Genomic DNA, 26,928 nt, shown 5'->3' with positions numbered 1-26,928 from the left:
TTTTTTATTGCAAATGCACACTGTCTTGACATATAATATAATAATTATATAGTGCTATAAAAATTAGGGACCACACTTTGGAATTGTTTGCTGAGCATATATTTAAATAATTTACACAGTGACCCAAGTGTTTTGGGAAGGAAGTAATTTAAATCAGGCTTATGGCATGGGGAGAAAGGTGTAGCCCTCCTAAAAAAGGTGTTTTTTGCCATATATCAAGGAAATCACTGATCAGATGGGAAAACTTATGAAAAAATATAACCCACAAACAGTGTTCAGACCCACCAGAAAAATGCACAGATGCTATGATCAGCAAAAGACAGATGAGACCCCCTCATTCTGCAGAAGTATATCGCATATTCTGCAGTTGTGGACAAGTATACATCGGGACCACACAACGTAGCATCCAGACAAGAATAAAAACATGAAAGACACTGCAGACTTGACCAGCCTGAAAAATCAGCAGTGGCTGAACATAGCTTAACTCAAACAGGACACAGTATCTTATTCCAAGACACTGTAATGCTGGACAACACATTCAATTACCATGTTAGATTACACAGAGAAACCATTGAAATCCATAAACATAAACACAATCTCAACAGGAAGGAAGGAAGTTTAAAAATGAATAGGGCATGGCTTCCAGTCCTGAAAATAAAATAAATTTATTATTATTAAAAAAAACACAAAATGCCCTATAACTTACAACAGCACTACAGATAAAATTAAAATTTCAATATCCAATCCATATACGAAAGAACCCCCTCAGGTAAGCTCCTCCATTAATGCATGTCACAGCCCAGGAAGCTCCCACAAGATAATGACTCAGCCTTACCCCACCTGCCTGAGTAGATATAAATTACCTACCTACCAACTTCTTCTCAATTTGACCCAGAGAGAACTCCAGTTTTCTGGGTTACACCTCTGAGGATGCCAGTCACAGTTGCTGGTGAAATGACAGGTCTCACAATGCCAAGATCATGGCCACACAGCCTGAAAAATCTACAACTAATCCCCAAACATTTCTTGAATTGGATCTGGCAGCCCTATACCCCAAAGAGCTTGTGCTCTCAGCACCACCACCTTGTACTCCCCCAAATGAAAGATGTCTGCCTTGCCTGGCAGATCATGTTCCCAATTGACATAAGAACCCTGCAGCATTTTTTACTGTAAATTCCACAAGCACACCATGCCAAAAGGATTAGTTTTATTGGAACAGCAGGGCATTTCCCGGTCTCCTCTTGAACAGAAACTAACAGCCAACAATCAGCAGAGGAAAGTAGGGTTACCAATCCCCAGTTTGGGGCAAGGAATCTGCTGGTTTGGAGGCCTTTCCCCCTCTTTAGGGGTTATCAGAAAGCATGGGGGGGGGGAAACGTTGAATAGGCACTCCATTATACCCTATGGAGACTGGTCCCCATAGGGTATAATGAAGAATCTATCTGTGGGCATCAGTGACTCTGGGAGAGCTGATTTTTTTGAAGTAGAGTCACCAGATTTTCAGTATAGCATCTGGTACCTCTCCTCAACCCCCCCCCCCCAATTTTTTTTTAAAAAAAGATTGAACTAGGGGGCCCAATTCTATGAGCTCCCAAAGAGGGTGCCCCCGTCCTCCATTATTTCCAATGGAAGGAAGGCATTTAAAAGGAACTTGGTCTCTTTAAATGTGATGGCCAGAACTCCCTTCAGAGTTCAATTGTGCTTGTCACAACCCTGCTCCTGATTCCACCCCCAAATTCCCCAGATATTTCCAGAGTCAGACCTGGCAATCCTAAGTGAGTGGGGAGTCTAAGATAGGGATGGCCAGCCTCTAGTTGGGACCTGGGAATCCCCCAGAATAACATATCTCCAGACTACAGAGATCAGATATGTACCAGTCAAAGCATACTTACGTACTTTTAACATATATAAGCTTCCATAACGCAAATCTTCACTGATAAATAGTCCCAGAGTAGTAAGTAAGACTAAACGAGTGTTGGTTAACATGACATCCAAAAGTGCAAGATCACTGCAGTCTTAGAAGAGAGAAAAGGCATTATTTATTTATTTGATTTATATCCCACCCTTCCCGATGAAGGCAGGCTCAGGGAGGCTCACAAATTAAAGATCACACAATCAGAGTAGTGTGACCAAATAAAATAAAACAACAATAAAAACATAAACATAAAAACAATTTCTAAAACATCTATATGTGCTAGTATCATGGTTTCAGACAGCGATCAAGTTCTAATGGTGGTTAGCCATTCTAAGAGGTCCTAGGATCACCATAGCATGATGAGGTAGACCGTTGGTAATGTTTTTATGGGCCGATCCCATTGATGTAGATGTTGTTATCATGAAAATGCACAGCGGAAGAGTGCCATTTTGCAGGCCCTGCGGAACTGTAGACGCTCTCACAGGGCCCTGACCTCCTCCGGCAACTCATCCCACCAGCTAGGGGCAGCAACGGAAAAGGCCCTAGCTCTCATTGATTTGAGCCTCACTTCTCTGATGCTGGGAAATGTCAACAGGTTTTTAGACCTGGACCAAAGTGCTCACTGGAGCATGTGCAGGGAAAGGCGGTCCCTAAGGTATGCAGGACCCTGGCCATATACGGCTTTAAAGGACCTTGAAGCGAATCCGGTACACTATTGGTAGCCAGTGCAGCGCTTTCAGCATAGGATGAATGTGTTCTCGTAGAGGAACTCCCATTAACAGCCTGGCTGCAGCATTTTGCACTAGCTGAAGTCACTGGATTTGGGACAAGGGCAGCCCCATGTAGAGGGCATTACAGTAATCCAGCCTCGAGGTGACCATGGCATGGATCACTGTTGCCAAGTTGTCGCATTCGAGAAAGGGGACCAACTGCCTTGCCATCTGCAGATGGTAAAAGGCTGACTTGGCAGTGGCAGCTACTTGGGCCTCCATTGCTAAAGAGGGATCCAAGAGCACCCCTAAGCTTTTAACCTTGGGCACCAGCATGAGCTGTGCTCCATAGAAGATCGGTAAATGGACCTCTGGTCCCAAACCATGGTGACTCAGATACAGGACCTCCATCTTCGTTGGATTAAATTCATTCTACTCAGCCTGTGCCACCCTGCCACAGCTTGCAGTGCTGCGGACAGATCTTCCAGGGAGGAGTCAGACTGGCTGCCCATCAACAGATAGAGCTGGGTGTCATCTGCATACTGGTGAAAATCCAGCCCACACCTCTGGGCAATCTGGACGAGGGGGCACATGTAGATGTTGAATAATGAATTATCATTACAATTATTCTGTTCGTGTCTTCTTTCATTACTTTGTACAGACATGCCAAGTTATAGATCTGAATATTAAATGTGATTCCTTCCTTTATTTTAGCCCTAATCTATCTATTCTTCAAACTTGATGGACAAGATGCACAAATTGGCTGGTTATTCCTTATACTAGATATGCATTTGAGGCAAGGCTTATGCTATGGGACTCAGATGTGTATGTATTCCCGCAATGACACCTTCTGGTCCTCTCTGGATTTTTCAGCTTTGATTTTTTAAAAAATAAGTTTCTAATTCTATTATAACACAATGTAAGCACATGCTAGTAGGGGATAATGATGCTGACATCAGCAAGCACAGCAGTCACCAGATCCATAGGGACAGCAATAAATGTATGTCCCATAACTAACCTTCCTGGATGCTGCTTTACTCACTCAGGGCCAGGGCTGGACCTAGACTGTCTGGTACCCTAGGCAGGGCTAACTCCTGGTGCCCCCCTGCATTGATGCTCGCACCCCCCCTCCCCCTCCGTGGCACTGTGTCCTGCCACCTCCCTCTGCCACATAGGGTTGCCAATCCCCAGGTGGGGGCAGGGGATCCCCCAGTTTGGAGGCCCTCCCCCTGCTTCAGGGTCGTCAGAAAGCGGGGGAAGGGGAGGGAAATGTCTGCTGGGAACTCTATTATTCCCTATGGAGATTTATTCCGATAGAAAATCATGGAGAATTGATCTGCAGGTATCTGGGGCTCTGGGGGGGGGGCTGTTTTTTGAGGTAGAGGCATCAAATTTTCAGTATAGCATCTAGTGCCTCTCCCCAAAATATCTCCCAAGTTTCAAAAAGATTGGACCAGGAGGCCCAATTCTATGAGCCCCCAAAGAAGGTGCCCCTATCCTTCATTAATTCCTATGGAAGGAAGGCATTGAAAAAGTGTGCCGTCCCTTTAAATGTGATGGCCAGAACTCCCTTTGGAGTTCAATTATGCTTGTCACAGCCTTGATCGTGGCTCCACCCCGAATGTCTCCTGGCTCCACCCCCAAAGTCCCCAGATATTTCTTGAATTGGACTTGGCAACCCTACTGCCACACCTCTTCCTCCCTCCCTTCGCCACCAGGTCCAAAAATGCCCAGCAAAAGGCAGTGGAGCCCTGCACTTCCCAGGCTCTTTAAAGGTCCTCCCATCAATCAGCTGATTGGCAGGTAAAAAAGCTCCAGAGGCTTGAAGCTCCTATGCTGGCCCTCTGGTGCACTCATGACAATCAGTGCGGGGTTGAGGGGGCAGGCCAGCAGCAGCGGGAAGGACGAGTGAGCCGCTGAAAGATCAGCCACTGCCACTGCCTCCTCCCCCCTTCCTTCCTGGATCATTTTTTGGACCTGGTGGGGAAGGGAGGAGGCCCGGCAGAGGGGAGGATGCCATGGACCTGGTGGGGAGGAGGAGGCTGGGGAGCAGGCCAAGGAGGGATTTGCTTAGGGGGGGAAGGTCGAATTTGGTGCCCCCACCCTGCCAGTGCCCTAAGCAAATGTCTAATTTGCCTAGTGGGTGAGCTGGCCCTGCACTGTTACTCTCACCAAGTCACTTGGAGGCGCCCAATTCAGCACCCCCAGAAGGCCAGCACCCAAGGCAATCACCTAAGGGCAGGCCCTGCTCATCGCTGCAACTTGGGCCTAGATTTTGAGGCCATGTTATGTGGTATGAACTTTGGAAAAGCCAGACTTTAGGGAAGATATAAAACAAGCAGGTTATTTAATTATTTCTTTGTTCTTGCCCTTCTAGCCCTCAGTTTCTTGTCCTCGCCTTTTTTTTTTTTTTGCATCCCCCACAGCATCATGGGCAGCATACTCCTGAAAGGCACACATACCCTACAGAAGATCTAAATAGAAAAATCTCAGCACAAGAAGAAAAGAGCCTGAAGTCAGAAGAATGCAATGTCACAATGCTAGCAATAACACTTGGAGACATGAATTTGGGAAAGGAATTCTGGCTGTTCCTTCTTCCCCTACATTTCCCTCTGCCTAATTTATATTTAAAATATTTGGGCCAAGGAACTGTGTATTTTAATATAACCACAAAACTGTTACATGCCCTATGTCCATAGAATAGGACAGACTATATATATATATATATATATATATATATATATATATATATATATATATATATATATATATATATATATATATATATATGAAGAAATATTATAAAAATATATTGAGAATTAGAAGGAATTACCATAGTCAAGGATAGAACAAATAGCATCTGTCATATTATTCCATGGTGTATCCCGAGTTGTAAATCCACTAATAGTCATTCCTAAATATATTCCTATGAATAAAATAAATAGTTAGAAAATAGAATCACAGCATATAGCTAGGTTCCTAGCATTTAATTACTCCTACTATTCCTATATTTGAAAGGTAAGCAAAACACAATTGCCTTGTAAACTAAAGAGGGGGTGGAAATCAAAATTTCCTAATAGGATTAAGCATTCTCATTGCCTCCAGGGAACCATAGAATATTGGGGACATATACATTGTGAGGTGTGCATACCCTGACCCTACTGTCCCCTCTGCTACTGGTCCATGATGATATGCTTTTTAAGTCTCTGACCATTTTGAACAGAAAGGAGTCCGTGCAGAATTAAGGTTGGAGAAAAAGCACTTCCTCCAGTATTAAGTAATCCCCCTCTAACTTTTTTGGCTGTAAATGCAGCAAAATCTGATTTAAGATACCTGGGACTACACCTTAGTTTGAGGGCAGATACGGAAAGGCAAGGCTGGAGCCAGGAACTCATGAAATTAACTCTTTAGCTATATTTCTGTATCTTTGTGACTGGAATTCACAGGGCTGGTTCATATGTTGAATGCTTCCATGCCACTGTGGAAGCATATATACGGCTCTTTGGCGATAATGTGGTGTGTTCATGGCCCTGAAGGAATAAACACAGCCCTGAATCATGGACACAGCAGCCAGTCTGCAGGGACTCATTACTGGTACTGTACTTTTCACACAATCCTTTGGCTATATGGTAACGTATTTGCACATCAAGTGGAGAAAGTCAGAACTAGGAACCAGCCCCGCAGTGTGCTGCACAGAAAAAACAGGTTGCTTACCTGTAACTTATACTGGCCCTCTGTGCAGTCACACATATAGGATATCACATATGGGATCTCTAGTGTTGAGCCCTTGAACCTATAAGAGCTAAATAAACCTTTGAGCATGAGCCTCCCCACCCACAATGGTCACTCATCACAAATGTCCATTCTGGACAGAGCCATGTTCACCTATCAGTGCTTCCCAACACTGTAGCTGGCTGGATAAATTACACACACCTGTTATGGGGAAGGCTGGGTGGGTTGTGGGACTGCCAGAGCTTTTTTTCTGGAGCAAGAGGTGCCCGAACTCTCAAAAGGGAAATGAAACACCCAGGTACCCCTCATGCAGGGCTTTTTTTGTGGCAGGAACTCCTTTGCATATTAGGCCACACTCCCCTGATATAGCCAATCCTCCTGGAGCTTACAGTAGGTCCTGTACTAAGAGCCATGTAAGCTCTTGGGGGATTGGCTACATCAGGGGTTTGTGACCTAATGTGCAAAGAAACTCCTGCTATAAAAAAGCCCTGCCCTCATGAACTTTTAAATTTTTTGGGATAATTTTGTTTCCACAAAAAAGGTCCCAGAATTCCATTCTGCTGCATTCCACCAGAAAAAAAGCCCTGGTAATGGCACAGATGACCACTCAAAGAACAGTTATGGGTAAGCGACCTGTTTTTCCTCTTCATGGTCTCCCAGTATCACATATGTGGGGTAGATCAACAGGCTGGTACGAAATCTTTAAATCCTTTCTACAACCCCAAAGCAGACAAAAAATGTGGATCTCTATAGAAAGATAGGGGTCTAGCAATATAAAAAGTCAGAACTCCTTTAACATCTGAAATGTGAAGTGCTTGCTGTACATTTGTTGTTGGGGGTTTTTTGTGGGGAGGGAGGAGGTGGAAGTACTATATCCTGCAACATGTAAAACTGCAAAACTGCTTTTGTCAAAAATGATAGGTCTGGTCTCAAAATCACTTTATGTGCATGGAAAACTATGTAAGGAGCATCAGCTCTCCTGCCCTTCTTGCTGAAGTTTTTCCAACTAAAAATAACACTTTTAGAGATAGCACTTTTACAATACAAGTAGCCAAAGGCTCAAACTGGTAACACTAACTACCACTGCAAAGGCTGGTAATTATTGGACAATGTTTTGTTATGGCACAGAAAACGAATGTGATTGCATGATGTTTTGTTCACAATTAGAATGTAAAATTAGGGAGAGCCAGTTTGGTGTAGTGGTTAAGTGTGCAGACTCTTATTTGGGAGAACCAGGTTTGATTCCCCAGTCCTCCACTTGGAGCTGTTGGAACAGCCTTGGGTCAGCCATAGCTCTCTCACAAAGGTTGTCTTTGAAAGGGCAGCTACTGGGAGAGCTCTCTCAATCCCACCCACCTCACAGGGCACCCGTTGTGGGGAAGGAGGACAAAGGAGAATATGAGGTGCTCTGAGATTCGGAATGGAGGGTGAGATATAAATCCAATATCATCATCATCTTAAACTCAAATTAGTGATGCCATTTGGAGATTATATTAAGAATGTACTGAATAACTTATTTATTAATTTTAATCATTGTTATGCTTGATGTCTTTTGAGTTCTGCTGTACATCGCCCAGGCCATGTGTATTCAGGGGATGGGTGATCCATAATTTGAAGTATAAATTAATAAATTGCAAGTGGAAATAAAACTTGGAGTTGGGAGAAATTCTAACTAAACTTTTAAAAAACCATTTCCTCAATGGATGAGAAAAAAGACATAGTAATACAATGGACTCCATACCCAATTTGGTGCCCCCCCCCTCCGTCAGCACTTGGGACAAGCACCCCCCTCTGCCCCCCCCCCCGATCTGGCCCTGCAGAATGGTGCAATTACGATGCAATTGGCTCTGTCCACCCTTCATCATGGGTGGAGGTGGGAACATATAAAACAGTTCTCCTGTCAGCTTACTTTGAATGTGTCTCCTCTTGAATCCCTCCCTGCTTCCCCCTCTTGTATAATACACAGGGCATTCATCAGCAAAACAAACATATCCACTGTTGTCATTCTGCATCTAGCAAATAGTTTTGCCAAGACCCTGTTGTCCATGGATCATTTGTGGGCGATGTTCTCCTGCCTGCTTAATGCATCTGCTGATATGCTCTGGTTCCCTGGGACCTGCACTGCTGAGCCATGAACATTGTTCTACATATGCTGTTCCCAAAGAGGCATGCTAGAGTGCACAGGGTAGTGAAACAAGTATCTCTCTGCTTGTTTTTGCAAAACACTGAAGAGATGTCCATCACCAGCAGAACCGACATGTCCTAGAGGATGGAAGAAAAAGACTAATTGGCTGAGTATAGCAAGAAGCTACAATATGGTGATGCGCAGTGCATCCTCTCTGTGAACCTAAACCTGGCTTACTGAATATCCATGGCAGCATGCTCCCCAGCTCCAAAGTAACGTAACTGTTGTCAATGTGATCTGAAGTGATGTCTTCATGAGTCTAGTGCTTCTTAGCAACTTGTCTCGATGGAGCCGCAAAACAAGAGACTGTCACAGTAACAGTGCAATACAGAGCAGCTGACTGCTTCTTACTTTGTGGGCTGAACACCTTCTAAAACCCCATTTGCAAGAGTCTCATCTCCAGTCTCGCATAATGTGTTACCTTGAATAAGGGCTTTTTTAAAAAGCAGGAACGCACAGGAACGCGGTTCCAGCTGGCTTTGCATCAAAGGGTGTGGCCTAATATGCAAATGAGTTCCTGCTGGGCCTTTTTCGGCAAAAAATCCCTGCCTTGAAAGCTTATGCAGTCCCATGTAATGTGTTTCTCAAAAACTTATGCTACAACAAAATTTGTTAAATGTGCTACTGGACTCTCTACTATTGTGTTAGCCATGGTAGAAGCCATGAGTCCTAATAATCTCTGAACTGTAATTGCCTTTTGCTCCAGCTGAGCAAGAACCTGCCTCATGAGGGATCGGATACCCTCTGCTCTTTCCCATGGCAGGACTGCCCAGCCTGCAACAGAATTTAACTCTGCTCCTATGAATTGCAGGCATTAAATGAGGCCAGAATGCAATTTCTTTGCATTCACTTTCAACCCCAACCAATCCAGCAGATGCAGTGTTGTCTTTAGGCGCCGAAGCAAAGTTTGGGCAGTCACGTGAACTAGTAGCCAGCCAGCCAGGTTCGGACAGATTACAATTAACTTCTTGTGAATATATGCTGTGTCACTACTGCCATTTTATTTGTTGTTGTTGTTTAGTTGCACAGTCGAGTCCGACTCTTTGTGACTATACATTTTGTTAATTTGAATGCTTCAACCCCGTGCACTCTTTGTCACCTGGAGTAACAATGGCAACATCGGCAAAGTTACTGGGGCCTCACCAATGTAGTCCAGTTATCCTAATACTGGATCTGGAACTGGTGGTGCTGATTGTTTCATTCCTAATCCCAGTGCATCAGCCATTTTTGTGATTTGTTCAGTACACATAGTAAGGGAGGCTTTTGTTCAGAAAACAGAGGACAGCTCTGATTTCCTTCCTTCCTTCCCTCCCTACCTCCATCCATTTTCCATCTTGGCACCATAGTCTAGTGGTCTAGACTAGATTAGCATCCTGTATCTACTCTATCCCTGAGCCATTTTTATGGGAAGGGCGGGATACAAATCATAGAATAAATAAATAAAGAATAAATATCCTGCTGAGAATGGCGTTCCTTACAATAAGGGACTCATATTAGTTTTGCAAAACCTTATTTCTCAGCAGCACACACAAACCAGATTCAGCTGCATTATGTGCCTTGAACATTTTGCTGACTCCAGCTCAAACTCTTGCTCTCCATTTGAGAATAATAGTGAAACAGCAGAGACTCAGGATGGTATACATTTGAATATTAAAGCTCCAGGGCTTCTTTGTTTATGTACATAGTCTATTTGTTCTGTGTTGTGTAGAATGAGGTAAATTTTGCTTAGGTAGTTGAACCTAAGCATGGCAACTATGACAGAGAGGGCTTCTAGATTTATAAGCTCTTCCACATATCTCTCTGCATCATGTCAAAGCCATGATGACTGCAGATCTCAGACCCTCACTGGAGAGTAGAATCATAGAGTTGGAAGGCACCTCTAGGGTTATCTAGTCCAACCCCCAGCACAATGCAGGAAATACTCACAATACCAAGAAGAGGCACAACTGCTGCCTTGCCGCATGCCTCAGTATTAATTACTTCTTTGATACTGGGCTATTCTTTGGATGGGAGACCAGCGAGGAAGTCGAAGGTCCCTATGCAGGGGCAGGACATGGTAAACTACCTTTGAACGTCACTTGCCTTGAAAACCTTACAGGGCCACCATAAATTGGCTGCAACTTGACAGCTCTTTCCACCATCACCACTGTGAGTCATCTTTCTCCTCCCCTTGCAACTGATGCTTTGCGTCCCAGTTTACGTAAAGTGCCTACTGATGTATCTTTAATCTGCCCCCTGAAAGGGATGCTGCCATTGATCTTCTCCAGCAATTGACTGGACCTCTGATGACCTCTGTGCCCCATATCAGCAGATTTTTGAATTGCCTCTGAAGTGTTGGTGGATGCAGGCGACTCCATATGTTTCAATCAGTTCTTTCCTCTTTTTTTGGTCTCTTGCTAACTCCTCTGAAGTATGATATTTAGTAGCCTTTGATTTAAGTTCCACACTAGCAGCACTGTTGGTTTTTATACCCTGCCTTTCTCTACTCCAAGTGGCTTACGGTCTCCTTCCCTTCTTCTCCCCACATCAGGCACCTTGTGAGGTAGGTGGGGCTGAGAGAGTTCTGAGAACAACTGTGGCTGGCCCAATATCACCGACACCCAGCACAGGCTTCATGTGGAGGAGTGGGGAATCAAATCTGGTTCTCCAGATTAGAGTGTGCCACTCTTAACCATTACACCACATTGGCACCACACTGGCTCTCTTTGTGGAAGAGCTCTGTTTCTGCTGATTAGACAGGGATTTATTTGGTCTTAGATAGCTCGCTTTCGGGAAGAAAAAGATGATATTGGATTTATAACCTGCCCACCCCTCCAAATCTCAGAGTCTCAGAGTGGCTCACAGTCTCCTTTATCTTCCTCCCACACAACAGACACCCTGTGAGGTGGGTGAGGCTGAAAGGACTCTCACAGCAGCTGCCCTTTCAAGGACAACCTCTGCCAGAGCTATGGCTAACCCAAGGCCATCCCAGCAGGTGCAAATGGAGAAGTGGGGAATCAAACCCAGTTCTCCCAGATAAGAGTCTGCATACTTAACCACTACACCAAACTGGCTTTCGAGGCTGTGGACTCTGATGTCAGTGCAGGCATCTTCAGGTCCATGGGCGAGGATGCAGCCATTTGATCCAAGATCTTTCTTCCTCAACAGTCTTTAGTCTGTTATCACAATTACATCTAGCTTGTTTTGTAAACTTAAGGCAATGCTGCCAGGAGTCCACTTTAGGCTCCTCCCCTAAAAATCAAAGACAAAGGCTATGTTTGTCTGTGGGTGGGATTTTTGCTTTGCAAACAGAACAATTCACAGATGTGTGTTGCGCCAGAATGCAGTTTTCTTTGCACCTTCCTTTCACAGCATTTAAAGTTTGATTAAGCTGAGAACAAGAAGGTCCTTTAGACTTGCAGGAGTGTCAAACATGTGGTCCACAGACCATATCAGGCCCCTGGAGGTTCCCATCCATCTCCCAAGCAACAGCCTCCCTCTTACTTCTATGGGGCCACTGCTGCCATCACATTGCAGGTAGCTTTTGCCCAGTTCCTGCTTCCTGGAGGAAAGAACCAAGCCACACCTCTCTTCTCTCCATTGGCTGAGCTTGCCTCCTTTGGGAGGAAGGAAGGGGGAAGGAAAGCAAAAGCCTTTGCTCCTGCATCAGATCAAAAACAAACAAGTCTCCCATGGCTCCTTTAAAAACACCAATGTTTCATTTCAGGTATAAGTTTACATTCTTCTTCTTCAGAGGAAGGGAGAATGGGTGGATGGATTCTTCTGCCAAGCACACTTTACATTGAAATCAGCCATGCTCTGCTCTTTTCTTTGAGACTTGCTCTTACTCTCTTGCTCTCCCCCATCCCACAAGTGTAGGTGTGTTAAAAGGAAGGGGCACATTGGGATAAAGGGGAAGGAGAATTAAAAGGAAATTATTTTAGCTTATTCTGAAAAGGGTTTTTAAAAAAAGATTAGATTTAACAGTGCCTATCTGGGATTTTTTTTTCTTTCAAAAAGTCCTTGATTAGGAATTAGAACACATGGATTGGATTCTATAGTTTAATGACTGGAAATAGACAGCTGCCTTTCTAGCACTGATTTTTCCCAGTCTGAACCCTACACATTATTTCACTCAGAGAGATCTCCAGTTTAAACAGATGAAGAGAAAAAAAGAAACTTAACAGCACAGCTTGCAATCTTTGTTAGCAGAAAGGAGCAAGGGTCCAGTACCACACACCAAAATTTGTGCCAGGGCATGAGCTTTCATGAGTCAGTGCTCACTTCTTCAGATAAAGTGAGTCCATTGGTCCTTGTATCTTGGAGAGTGGAGTGATTTCAGATACCAAATGACAATAACAGGTGTTGGCAATGAGAAAGGAAACCTAGGTCTCAATTTAGTTCTGGAGGATGGATTGAGCTTCATTATCAGTTGCAGTTCAGCAATCTCTCTTTCTAATCTCCCTTTGAAATACCTTCGTAAGATAATGGCTATTCTTAGGCCAGCAACTGAATGTCCTGGAAAAATAAATGCCCACCTCTGCCAGTTTTTGAATGTTTGGGGTTTTTAAATGTCAGACTTATGTCTATGAATTTTTTGCATCCCCCTGGATCGAATCTTCCTGGACCAAATTGAGACCTAGATTTCCTATCTCATTACAAAAGCTGGTATCTCCATGCCTACTACCCCTCTGCATATCACACCTAATCCAATCAAGCCTTCTATTATCATTCACCTACTATTGTCATTCCACATCTGAAATCACCTTTATAAAGTGTTACATTTAGCATTACCTTGTGTTATATTTTACAGCATGCATGGCCCGGCCTGACAAAGTGGAATTTAGATCAGATTCTGGACTCATAATAAATGAGTGCTTTAGAGGCAGCAGCTGCTGCAGTGGTTAAGGAAGAAATGATTGGTTAGTGTGGCTCTGACTGTACTGGGTGCTTCCAATGAGCATCTATTGTGGATGGGAAGTTGCTCAAAGTTTTATAGCTTTTATAGGTTTTGAGGCTTTGCATGCACACACTTGAGAATTTATAAGAACTGTATTTCAGAAATGACTAAATATTTAAATATAAATCTATCAGATAAATTAAGCAATTTAAGAACATAAAGTGCAGTTGCCCAAATTGAGATGACTGATACTGTAGTGGATGGGTAGAAGCTGTATGAAAAGCCTGATGAGAACACCGTAAAGTGAAGACATGTTAGGTGAATCTGTAACTATCTGGCTCAAAGACACAACATATGGGAATACCCAATGTGATGTTTCCACCATGATCTACCTCTCATTGCCACTTCTGACCCATATTATAAAACTCCTAGAGCAACTATATTATATACTGTAAGGTGGAAATTTATTGTGTCTCTTTTTTCATCCACATCCAAGAGCTTCTGCTGACTGGTCCTGATTCAGATCACTGGTTTATCAAAGTCAGTATTTTCTACTCAGACTGGCAGCAGCTCTCCAGGGTCACAGGTGGAGGTCTTTCACAATACCTGCTACCCAGTAGTTTTAAGTGCAGGTGCCAGGTATTGAATCTTGGAACTTCTACATGCCAAGCAGATGCTCTGCCATTGAGCCATGGCCTCTCCCCATGGACAGCAGCATTCTTCACCAACTGAAATGTCTACATCACTTTCAAATACTGCCCATGTAGAGTATACTGCAATACACATTACATAAGAACATAAGAGAAGCCATGTTGGATCAGGCCAATGGCCCATCCAGTCCAACACTCTGTATCACACAGTGGCCAAAAATTTATACACACACACATACACTGTGGCTAATAGCCACTGATGGACCTCTACTCCATATTTTTATCTAACCCCCTCTTGAAGCTGGCTATGCTTGTAGCCGCCACCATCTCCCGTGGCAGTGAATTCCACATGTTAATCACCCTTTGGGTGAAGAAGTACCTCCTTTTATCCGTTCTAACCCAACTGCTCAGCAATTTCATTGAATGCCCACGAGTTCTTGTATTGTGAGAAAGGGAGAAAAGTACTTATTTCTCCACCTTCTCCATCCCATGCATAATCTTGTAAAGCTCTATCATGTCACCCCGCAGTCGAAGTTTCTCCAAGCTAAAGAGCCCCAAGCGTTTTAACCTTTCTTCATAGGGAAAGCGTTCCAAACCTGTAATCATTCTAGTTGCCCCTTTCTGCACTTTTTCCAATGCTATAATATCCTTTTTGAGGTGCGGTGACCAGAATTGCACACAGTATTTCAAATGAGACCGCACCATCGATATATACAGGGGCATTATGATACTGGCTGATTTGTTTTCAATTCCCTTCCTAAAAAAGGCGTTGGCCTTTTTTATTGCAATCGCACACTGTCTTGACATTTTCAGTGAGTTATCTACCACGACCCCAAGATCTTTCTCTTGGTCAGTCTCTGCCAGTTCACACCCCATCAACTTGTATTTGCAGCTGGGATTCTTGGCCCCAATGTGCATTACTTTGCACGTGGCCACATTGAACCTCATCTGCCACGTTGACGCCCACTCACCCAGCCTCAACAGATCCCTTTGGTTTTCCTCACAATCCTCTCTGGTTCTTACCACCCTGAACAATTTAGTGCTCTCCACAAACTTGGCCACTTCACTGCTTACTCTCAACCCCAAATCATTTATGAACAAGTTAAAGAGCATGGGACCCAATACTGAGCCCTGCAGCACTCCGCTGCTTACCGCCCTCCACTGCGAAGACTGCCCATTTATACTCACTCTCTGCTTCCTATTAATTAGCCAGTTTTTGATCCACAAGAGGACCTGTCCTTTTACGCCATGACTCTCAAGCTTACTAAGGAGCCTTTGATGAGGAACTTTATCAAAAGCTTTCTGGAAGTCAAGGTAAACAATATCTATCGGGTCTCCTTTGTCTACATGTTTGTTCACCCCCTCAAAGAAATGTAACAGGTTAGTGAGGCAAGATCTTCCCTTACAGAACCCATGCTGAGTCTTCCTCAATAACTCGTGTTCATCAATGTGCCTACTCATTCTGCCCTTGATAATGGTTTCTACCAACTTTCCTGGTATTGAAGTCAGACTGACTGGCCTGTAGTTACCCGGATCTCCTCTGGAACCCTTTTTAAAGATGGGGGTGACATTTGCTACCTTCCAGTCCTCAGGAACGGAGGCAGATGTCAATGAAAGATTACATATTTTTGTCAGAAGATCCACAAGTTCAACTTTGAGTTCTTTCAGAACTCTTGGATGTATGCCATCCAGACCTGGTGACTTGTTAGTTTTTAATTCGTCCATCAGTTGTAGGACCTCCTCTCTTGTCACCTCAATCTGGCTCAGGTCTTTCAACACCGCTTCCAATAGAAGTGGTTTCGGAACAGGCAAGCAGCATTACAAGCAAAGCAACATCCACGTCAGCATAAGGAAGCCCTAGATGCCACCTGCTTTGCTTCCTATTTTGATACTACTGCAAATTCAGCCTAGACCTACCCCAGCTGTTCGGACTGGCAGAAAAGTCTTGAACCAGTAGTATTCTCCAGCTTGTTCCAATCAAGGCGGGCACTCAAAGTGCAGCCATTTGTGAGTGTGACTTTCATGAACTAGCCATTTCCCTGTAGTATTCAAGGTCAAACTATGTGTTACACACAAATCACCTTTAAGACCTTCATGAACAAGTTCTTGGAACCCTGCAATGTCAGTGGGGGGAGAAGCACAGAGGTAGATTGGCACAAAAAATTGGCTGGCACAGGAAGGGTTAGGCAACCTGCACCCTGCTCAAAACTGCATTCTCAGCTTCCAAAAAGATACCGCAAACAGAGCTTCTTACAGTCACCTAACATGCCATTCGCCCATAACATGTATGCCCACATATCTTATTTCCGTATTGCTTATTGCATCCTGACTTTTATCTTCTGTTTTCTGCTATCTACCAGGAAGCAAAGCAGGCTAAGGAACACTCCCTTCCAAGCAAATCACCTGATTTGGAAAGGTAATAGCCACACACCAACAAGCAGCAAATCTATCACTCCCCAAGGAATAGGATGTATGCTAGTTATAGCCTTTTAATCATCATCCACACAGCCAGAGTTTTCAGACACCTATTTCCAAAGCCCTGTAAAATGCCTCTCATTGGTTTCAAAGATACGTTAAATACTGTAGAAAATAAATGCAAGTGGTGGAAGAAGGGAGGCATGCAGGAGACATTACCAACACACTCACCTAGAGTTCATTCTGTCAAAAAAAAAACAAAGCCCAATTAGACCCATCAGCATTTCAAGCTGCTGTCAATAGCCACCATGATGTTCAGGAAAAATCAACAGAGGATCATGCTTTCAGGTGCATATGCCGAGTCAAAAGAATTAATGACTTAGTGCCCCTTTGAGTCTGATTCTGGAGACATGTTTCCATGAAGCAGTCCTTGTAAGAATTAGATTTTTCATAGCTACAGCCATTAGCAGAACATACGCTTGAGAAACAGAAGCTTAGTACTAGTACAGTAGATGCTGCTTACACTTATCTGTTTACTACACTGCACTTACCATTAACGTCATCATCAAATAGAAAACCAAGTACAGCCACATCACCTGCACAAGGGCTCTTTGATACTTTGATATTAATGATATTGGGTAGCAATTCACCTATTTCTACTATATCAGCTAATGCCCACTGAACAATAGGCTCTGTGGAAAAAAATGAAGACAACATATGATTTAATGAAAGCAGGAATATAGTTTATTTATGCTTTTTTTTTTTAAAGGAAAGTGTAGTTGAGTAGTAACAGTACTAGACAATATCATTGAAATCTGCAGGGCTGAGTTACCCACAGACACTTATTCGTGCAATTTTCTGTGCCTACTGTTTTTGAAATGCTCCTAACTTACCAGTGGCTCATTATCCGAATTATGTGTACAGAGAAGCAAAAATGCTTGCATCGCTTTCTGGATAATAGAACAAAGTTTGAGTCCAGAGACATCTTTAAGACCAACAAAGTTTTTATTCAAGGTATGAGCTTTTGTGTGCACTCACGCTTTCTCAGATACATTGAAATAGAAGTCAACAATCCATACATATAGGCAGAGGGCAAACAGCAAGTTAGCATACAACCTAATGAAGATGTTTTAACAAATACAAAGACAAACAAGAATAACGAGCTAGGTTTATATGGTCACCATTTGTTTGGATTTAATTATGGGGGTAAAACACAGTGAAGCAAATAAATATGTCAAAATAGGAGACTACCACTGAGGATGCACAAGAACAGGCATCTACTGATCTTATGCATTTGCAGGGTAGCTCAGAAGTCTTTGTTCAGATGACAGAGACCGTTGTAGCACAGGATATTCCTCCAAGCTCTGCTAGGTGCTGTTCTGCCACATGCTATTTTGCCTGAGAGAAGGATCATTTAAGTTATATAAAAACTTCACAGAGACAAGGTATCTTTTTAATATGAAAATAGTTTAACCAAAACAACCCACAAAGCAAACTACAGCAGTGGCTTCTTAGAGCAATGGCCATAACCCGGAGCCTGGTTCTATAGTACTTTCTGATCTCCAGTGATGCCTATTTGCTACTTCCTCCTTTTTTATACTTTCCTCAGCCTGTTGGGTGCAACCTGTCAGGACTAATGATTCTCACTAACACCTAGCAATCTGCTGCTCAAGCTGGCTTGGGGCTAATGCTCACATCTTAACCTGTTATTGGAATGATTAAATGACGAAAAGAAAAGAAAAGATTGGAGTTATAGCCCACCCTTCACTTGGTGTCTCAGAGTGCTTTACAATCTCTTTTCCATTCCCCTCTCCACAATAGACACACTGTGAAATAGGTTGGGCTGAGAGAATGACATAAACTGCTCTTGAGAGAACAACTCTGACATATATAGCATTGGAAAAAGTCCAGAAAAAGGCAACTAGAAGGATTAAAGGGTTGGAACACTTTCCCTATGAAGAAAGGTTAAAATGCTTGGGGCTCTTTAGCTTGGAGAAACGTCAACTGAGGAGTGACATGATAGAAGTTTACAAGATTATGCATGGGATAGAGAAAGAAGTACTTTTCTTCCTTTCTCACAATACGAGAATTCGTGGACACTCAATGAAATTGCTGAGCAGTTGGGTCTGAATGGATAAGAGGAAGTACTTCTTCACCCAAAAGGTGATTAACACATGGAATTCACTGCCACAGGAGGTGGTGACAGCTACAAACATAAACAGCTTCAAGGGAGATTGAATAAATATATGGAGCAGAAGTCCAAAAGTGGCTATTAGCCACAGTGTATTGATGGAACTCTCTGTTTGGGGCAGTGATGCTCTGTATTTTTGATACTTGGGCGGGGGGGGGGGCAGTGGGAGAGCTTCTAGTGTACTGGCCCCACTGATGGACCTCTTGATGGCTCCTGGGTTTTTTGGTCACTGTGTGACACCGAGTGTTGGACTGGATGGGCCACTGGCCTGATCTAACATGGCTTCTCTTATGTTCTTATCACAGAGTTATGACTGGCCTAAGGTCATTCCAGCAGTTGCATGTAAAGGAGTGGGGAATCAAACACAGTTCTCCCAGATAAGAGTCCACGCACTTAACCACTACACCAAACAAGAAAGTAATCCTGTAGCTATTTATAGATATGGAACTTAATTGCCAGCATGCTGGAAGTTAGAATAAGGATCACCTGACCTAACCCTCCTTGGTTTTTCTTTTCCAGGTTGTTATTACAGGTGGCAGAATTACAGAGCAGGCATATTAAAATGGGGATTTCAGTTATCCAGGGCAGAGGGGGTATGGCGGTGGGAGAAGGTCTTGGTATGGAAGGGCACAGAGATATGGCTATGCTCGGTCCCCTTCCAACCTTTGTCCCATCCCAAGATACATCGGTGAGAGGGCTTGGACTACTAACTCCCCTTCAACACTGATGTTATGTAATGCGAGGTCCATAAATAATAAGACCAGGACACTGCAGGACTATCTTGCAGCCCAGTCCATGGACCTGTCTTGCCTGACTGAGACCTGGATTCAGGAAGGCGAGACAGTCACCTTGAAAGAACTTGCCCCGCCAGGTTTCTCCGTCTTACATCAGTCCCAAACTTGGGGGTGGGGGGGGTGGCCTTGCTCATCTGGGAGGCTTTCTCCTTCAAGCCACTTCCCATCCCAAGGATCACCGGGATTGAATGTGTTGGTCTGGTGTGGGAGTATGAGGTGAGTCTGGCTGTCTGTTTGGTGTACTGACTGCCTAGCGCATCAGCAGACAGCCTTCTGGGCCTGTTAGAGGTGGTGGCTGGGTGGGCATTGGAGTACCCACGACTATTGGTCCTGGGGGACTTCAATGTTCATGCGGATGATTCCGCCACCTCTGCCCAGGCTGCAGAACTGGTGTCTTCCATGGCGGAACTGGGACTCCGCCAATATGTCTCGGGCCCCGCACATTAAGCGGGCCACATATTGAATTTGATCTTTGGCATGAGGTTGAATGTAGATCTGGCCTCAAAGGAAGAGGTGCCATGGTCAGACCACTTGGTATTGAAGGCCCGGCTGGACATTCCCACTCCCCCCTGTCTAGGTGGTGAGCTGATTTTTGCTCGCCCACAAAGACTAATGGACTCTATTAGGTTCCAGAATGCTCTGTGGGATCCACAGCCCTCCTGTATCTCTCTAGATGAGCTGATAGGAGACTGGAATTCCCATCTCACTGAAGCCATCAAGGAGATTACACCCCGACGTCCTCTCCACTCCTGTGGGAAATCATCCCCCTGGTATACAGAAGAACTCAGGGGGATGAAACAGGAGCTCAGATGACTAGAGAGAGTTTGGTGGCGTACTCACAACGAAGCAACATGAACATCTCATAGGACACTTGTGAAAGCCTATGAGATGGCAGTGAAGGTGGCGAAGAGGGAATTCTACTCAGCCTCCATCGCATTTGCAGATTCATGCCAAGCTCAATTGTTTGGGGTAATTCGATCATTAACATCCCTCATACCAGGAGGTTCAAATAGTGGTAGAAATTCGGCTATTGATTCATAGGTGTTTATGAGGTTTTTTGCGGATAAAGTCCTGTCACTCTGTCGCGACTTGCCTGCCAATCTTGATACAGTAAGTGAACTGGAGGCCCCTTGGCCGTCTTTGGGTTCGTTTTTTTACTTTTTCAATCTGCTTTCCTCTTCCGATGTTGACAGAGTCCTGAGTGGTGTTAGGCCCACCACTTGTGTACTTGACCCATGTCCCTCATGGCTGGCTAAGGCTGGCAATGACAGGATCCAGGGCCCTATGAAGTAAATCATCAACCTATCCCTAGAGACAGGGGTGTTTCCAAAGGGCCTCAAGGAAGCAGTGTAAAGTAAGTAAAGTAAAGTAAAATTTTATTTGTATCCCGCCCTCCCCGCCTAGGCAGGCTCAGGGCGGCTAACAACATTTCATACAGATACAATAATAATATAAAAACTTTAAATTTAACCATATAAACTTTAAATTTAACATTCTTTAAAAACCAGTCAGTGTAGTTAAAATTATATAATTTAGTTTAATCTGACAGTAATGATGGCATTTTGACGCTAATTTCTGTCAGTTTACATAGTTTCTATGATACCATAGGTCCTTAACAGGACCGTGTTGGGCGTCCATTGATTAACAGCATTATTCAGCAGTCCATATATGCTAATTTGAAGAGGGTAGTCTTGCAGGCCCTGCGGAACTGATCAAGGTTCCACAGGGCCCGCACCTCCTCAGGGAGCTGATTCCATAGGGCAGGGGCCGCGATTGAAAAGGCCCGTGCTCGGGTGTTCTGAAGCTTGAAGGCGAGGATGTGTCCACTAGATATCCCTTTTATGTGGGGTTCCACAAGGGGCACTCCTCTCCTCAATGTTATTCAATGTCTATATGCGCCCCCTTGCCCAGCTGGTACGGAGCTTTGGGCTGGGATGTCATCAATATGCAGATGATACCCAGCTATATTTGCTATTGGACGACCGGTCGGCTACAGTCTTACCAACTCTGGCTGAGGGTTTGGAGGCCGCGGTGGGCTAGCTAAGGAAAGGCAGGTTGAAGCTGAACCCATCAAAGACAGAGGTTCTGTGGTTGGGGGGACCGGGTTGGAGCTGGAGCGTAGACTGCCGACTCTTGATGAGGAGCTACTACACCAGCGCCTACAGTCAAGAGCTTAGGAGCGACACTGGATACCTCACTTTCAATGGAGGCCCAGGACACACATATTGCCAAGGTGGCATTTTTTTCATCTCTGTCAAGCCCGGCAGCTGGCTCCCCTCTTATCTCGCTCGGACCTAGCCACAGTAATCCATGAAATGGTCAGCTCCAGACTAGATTACTGTAACTCAATCTATGCTGGTTTACCCTTGAGTCTGATCCAGAAGCTCCAACAGGTTTAGAATGCGGCAGAGCGAGTCCTGACAAGAACGCCATGGACAGCACATATTCTACCTGTGCTACACCAGCTACATTGGTTGCCAGTTGAGTACTGGGTCAGAGTCAAGGTTTTGGTTATGACCTTTAAGGCCTTGAGTGGTCTGGGACCGATGTATCTATGGGACTGCCTCCTCCACTATGTCCCTGAAAGGGCATTGCGCTCCACTAGTCAAAATCTGCTGGTGATCCTTGGCCCGAAAGAGGTCCAGCTGTCCTCAACAAGGGCAAGGGCTTTTTCAGTCCTGGCCCCAACTTGGTGGAACACTCTTCCAGAAGATACCAGGGCTTTGCGGGACCTTTTACAGTTTCACAGGGCCTGTAAGGCAGAGATGTTCTGCCAAGCCTTTGCATGAGGGCAGCGATGGTTGCCATCCTGGCACCTTTTCCTCTCCACCTCCTCTTGGAGGGATCCCCCCACCCCTGATGTGATCCAATAACTGAATAAGATAAAGACGCCATCTGGGTTTGTAATTTTTAAAGTAATTGATTTTACTGTTGTACATTGCCCTGAGCCTGGAGCTGGCCAGGATAGGGCGATTCATCAATAATAATAATAATAATACTGAAGTTCCATAGGAGAGACACTGGGAGGGAAGAGGGAAGGATGCATGCTGATAAAGGAAAGTGTGCCAAGATGGACACCTTCAGCAGAGTGGGGGGGAGGGGCTGTTATGCCAGATCAATAGGCAATGTCACAAATTAGACATGCTTGGAGATGCCAACATGTGGTAAGATATTAGATGAGGTAGATAGTTACAAAGATATGAGATTTTAACATCTGGTGACTTTCTAGGTGAGAATGCTCCAATACTAGGGATGCACCCTATACTGGGGGGAAATAGAGCTATGGTGAACACAACTCTGTCAGATTACAAAAGGTGTGCTTGTCAAGAGAGAAGCCATATTCAGAGGAAAGTTCCACTGAACATCCCCCCCCCCCCCTTTCTCTGATCTATTAGCAACAGATGTCAGTCACTCTCCCCTCCCCCAGTAACTAGCCAAGGTCATAACTCAAGCCTTGCTAATGATCTCATTCAATGTAGCTGGATGTGGTTGGGTTGTTTCCTTCAGTCGACATGGTTTTAACGTGTATTAATCAAATTGTTGTAAACTGCCCTGAGCCCCATGTAAGCACAGTCAAGAAATTCAACAGCCTGGTTATGGAGTGGAGACTGCTCTGGTTGCCCTCACAGATGACCTTAGAAGGCATCTGAATCAAGGCAGGTCAGCGCTGCTATTTCTTTTAGATCTTTCTGCAGCATTCGACACAGTTGACTATGATCTAATGACCCACCGCCTTGCCGACATTGGAGTCCAGGGGGTTGCCTTACAATGGTTTTCCTCCTTCCTCTGTGGTTGGGGACAAAGGGTGGCAATTGGCGAGAGGACCTCCCTACGTCACTCACAAGAGTGTGGTGTGCCGCAGGGAGCTATTCTCTCACCGATGATGTTTAACATCTATATGCGCCCACTTGCCCAGATTGCCAGAGGTTTTGGGCTGGGTTGTCACCAGTATGCAGATGACACCCAGCTCTATCTGTTGATGGACAGTCATCCAGACTCTGCCCCAGATCATCTAACCAAGGTGCTGGAAGCAGTGGCCGATTGACTGCAACTGAGCCGGCTGAAGCTTAATCCAACTAAGACGGAAGTCCTGTACTTGGATCGGGGGGGACCAAGATCGGGGATCCAGCTTTCCACTGGATGGTGCCAACCCAGAAGGTGAGGAGCTTGGGTATGATACTGGATGCCACCCTCTCTATGGAGGCCCAGGTCACAGCTGTTGCACGATCTGCCTTTTATCATCTCCGGCAGGCCAAACAACTAGCACCCTATCTGGCCCCTCGGGACTTAGCTACAGTGATCCATGCAACAGTCACTTCCAGGTTAGACTACTGTAACTCGCTCTACGCAGGCTTACCCTTGAGGCTGATCCGGAAGCTCCAACTGGTGCAGAATGCGGCAGCATGATTGCTGTCTGAATCACCTGTACGGGTGAGCAGTTGGCCGATGTTGCGCAGTTTGCACTGGCTACCAATTAAGTACCAGATCTGCTTTAAGGTTTTAGTATTGACATTCAAAGCCTTGTGCGGCCTGGGACCGGCATACCTGCGGGACCGTCTCTCCCCATATGAACCCTGGAGGTCGCTACGATTGGCCGGCCAACATCTGACCATCACTGGCCCAAAGGACGTCTGGCTTGCCTCAACCAGCCCTGGCCCCGACCTGGTGAAATCAGCTCCCAGTGGAGGTTCAGGCCATCCATGATTTGTTACCATTCCCAAGGGCCTGTAAGATGGAGTTGTTCCATCGGGTCTATGGCTGAGGCAGACGAGCGTCCTATCATTTAAACGGGACCCCCTGGACCGACTGCACTGTACTGATTCTTTGAAACCAATATAGCCAGGATTTGAAAACCTAGATTGGGACAAGCAGGCTGAATCGATCTGTTAATACCATCTTTGCCGCCCCACCTAATGTGAGCTGTGGCTTAACTGTCTTAATTTTAAACTGTTTTAACTGTTTTAAATTGATTTGATTGTTTTATTGTGTTGGAAGCCACCCTGAGCCCACTATGGGAAAGGGCGACCTATAAATAAATAATAAATCAATAAATAAAATAGTAGCCATTGATAGACATCCTCCATGAATCTATCTAACCCACTTTTAAAGCTGTTTATTCCTGTGGCCATTACTACATCTTCTGGCAGCAAATTCCACATTTTAATCACTCTCTACATAAGACAGTAATTCCTTTTGTCCATCCTGAACCTACCACCCATCAGTTTAAATGGATGCCCTCAAGTTCTAGTATTTTGAGTTCTAGTACTTCTCTTTATCAACTCTCTCCACCCCATGCATCCTCTCTATAGTAAATGTCCTGTGGGGTGGTCTTCCTGTGGGGTGATCTCCCAGATCTCCCATTGACTGAGGAGTACACTGTGTAAACAATGGGCCCATCAACTGCTACTCAAGGTCTGTTGTGTTCCATTGGCTGAGGCCTGAGGCACTGCTTTGCAGAAGAGAGGGGGAAAAGCCTTCCCACAATCGGCTGAGGGAGGGAGGGAGGAAACCGCCACAGACAGCCTTCCTTCAATTCTGTATCTTGACATAAGATTTTCTAAAGCTGAAAATGAATTTCCCATTTTCTGTGACATGACAAACAGAATCTGCGCATTGGGTATCAAGTACAGAATTCAAATGCTTCCTAGGCAACAATATCATTCTAGTTAAAAATTTAATCCCACGCAATTGCCTTGTCTAGTAGTTCTCTGTGTTTGGCTTAGTCTCAATTCTTGTTTTGGTTTCCAGACCAGAGAATTACATCTTCATTTTACTTTATGAGGGTGATGAATCACCCAGGTGAACTTTATCTCCAAGGGTAGTTGAGAAAGCCAACAGTCATCTTATGTTCAGAAGGTTTTTACTGAATGAATATGAAGTAATTTCCCAATGGCCTCGTAACAATTTCTTAAAAACACAATACAAACTATGGTTTACCTCGCGAAGTATCCAGTAGAGTTCCCTCAGTAGTAAACATATTGATTCCATGGTGCATATTGAATTTTACATGCCATTGTTCTGTTGGAGCAATATCTGCTTGAACAGCACAAAGAAGACAGATTAGTCATATAAACAGATAAGAATGAAGTCTGTACATTCTTTTCATGTTTGAACTGTTTTGGGTATGTTGCTTATTGAACTTTTCCCTATGAAACGCTAATCCTCAACATACCCGTGGGTAACTCATTGGCTCCAAAGGGACTTCAGAAGCTATTGCACTGTGTTTTAAGGAATGTATAGTCAAGTATGACCCATCTGGAATTCCCTGACTCCATCACAGGATGACACTTGGCTTGAAACCTTTTGTTATCTTGTGATTGGCTTAATTTTCTGGTTTGCTGGCTCTTCCCAGGAGAATTATTTTGTGGTGGTGCTCAGCTTTTATTGAATAGAGTTGAAGAAACATTGGCACAGCATGGGAACAGATGCAAACATCAGGCAACCAGTCTACATTGGAATGGATCCTTTGGCGGGGTGTGCCATGCCTGTGTACCCATCTCCCCCAGTTTTGGGACTCTCTCAAGGGGTCTTGAGGTGGAGCCACTCAGCCACAAGGCCAGGGGGGGTGCTGCTGGCAGGCTTCCAAGACCAGGTGGCAAAGGAACCATGCAGCAACTGATACCCACATGAATCCTGGGTCTTGTCACTCCACTGTTGTATCTCCCAGTAGGTGGGCTGGGGATGTGGTTATTGGGTGGCAGGCAGATTGCCTAGTGTTTGCATCTGTCCCCATACTGTGCTAATGCTTCTTCAACAGTATTCAATAAAAGCTGTGGCCAAGTTTCACCAACACTTGGGCTGATTCCGCACTCACCTTTCTACGGGGCAGGCTTCCATTTCTGGGTGGAGCAAACTGGCGATTTCGCACCAGTTGCTCCATGCCGGCATTTTGTGCAGGGCAAACCTGTGATTTGCCCCGCCTCGCTGTAAACCTGCAAAAACAGAGAAAGGTGAGTGCGGAATCAGCCTTGGTCTCTGTGAGTTTCTTTCTGCCTCATTTCCCTGGATCTCCTTGAGCCTGCAAAACAATGGAAATGAGCTGACAAAAGTAATACTTCAGTATTAACAATTGAGCACTGTTTAGTCACAGCTGACTCATGGGTTTTTAAGGCAATAGGCAAATATAGTTGGTTTGCTGTTGCTTTTCTCTGCATAGCAACTCTTGTGTCATTTGGTAGCCTTTCATCCAATGATTGACCATAGCTGATGTTCAGAGCTTCCAAATGCTGTTGAGCTCAGGCTAGTCTGGGCTATTTAGGCCATTACTAGCAAACACTTTACATCCCATTAATTTCAGTGAAAGAATTAGTTAGTACTTTTAGTTAATGGAATTTAAACTTTGGTTGGCTTGCATCTTGGAAAAAAAATCAAATTAAATAAGTTCAGAGTAGTTGAGAGATTAATGAGAAAGAACAGAGTCTGCAAATGCATGCGATTTTAGAAATGCTAAGGATAGG

The 26,928-nt window shown here is 44.5% G+C and overlaps 1 protein-coding gene across 1 annotated transcript in view; it reads right to left on the bottom strand.

Annotated features, from left to right (window-relative positions):
- The window catches only part of LOC132589566 (cation channel sperm-associated auxiliary subunit beta-like), a 44,608-nt gene extending 24,693 nt beyond the window's left edge, over nucleotides 1-19,915 (bottom strand). The window contains exons 1-3 of the mRNA XM_060262331.1: nucleotides 19,840-19,915; nucleotides 17,038-17,178; nucleotides 1,897-2,015 (exon numbers count right to left, since the gene is read on the bottom strand). Coding sequence (XP_060118314.1) covers nucleotides 1,897-2,015; nucleotides 17,038-17,178; nucleotides 19,840-19,915 — 336 coding nt within the window. The remainder of the gene's footprint in view (nucleotides 1-1,896; nucleotides 2,016-17,037; nucleotides 17,179-19,839) is intronic.
- Between the last annotated feature and the right edge of the window lie 7,013 nt (nucleotides 19,916-26,928).

The sequence above is a fragment of the Heteronotia binoei genome, chromosome 21, assembly GCF_032191835.1.
Source record: "Heteronotia binoei isolate CCM8104 ecotype False Entrance Well chromosome 21, APGP_CSIRO_Hbin_v1, whole genome shotgun sequence".
Lineage (NCBI taxonomy): Eukaryota > Metazoa > Chordata > Lepidosauria > Squamata > Gekkonidae > Heteronotia > Heteronotia binoei.
The sequence above is the reverse complement of the archived record's forward strand: the minus strand, read 5'-3'. Positions and strand labels throughout refer to the sequence as shown.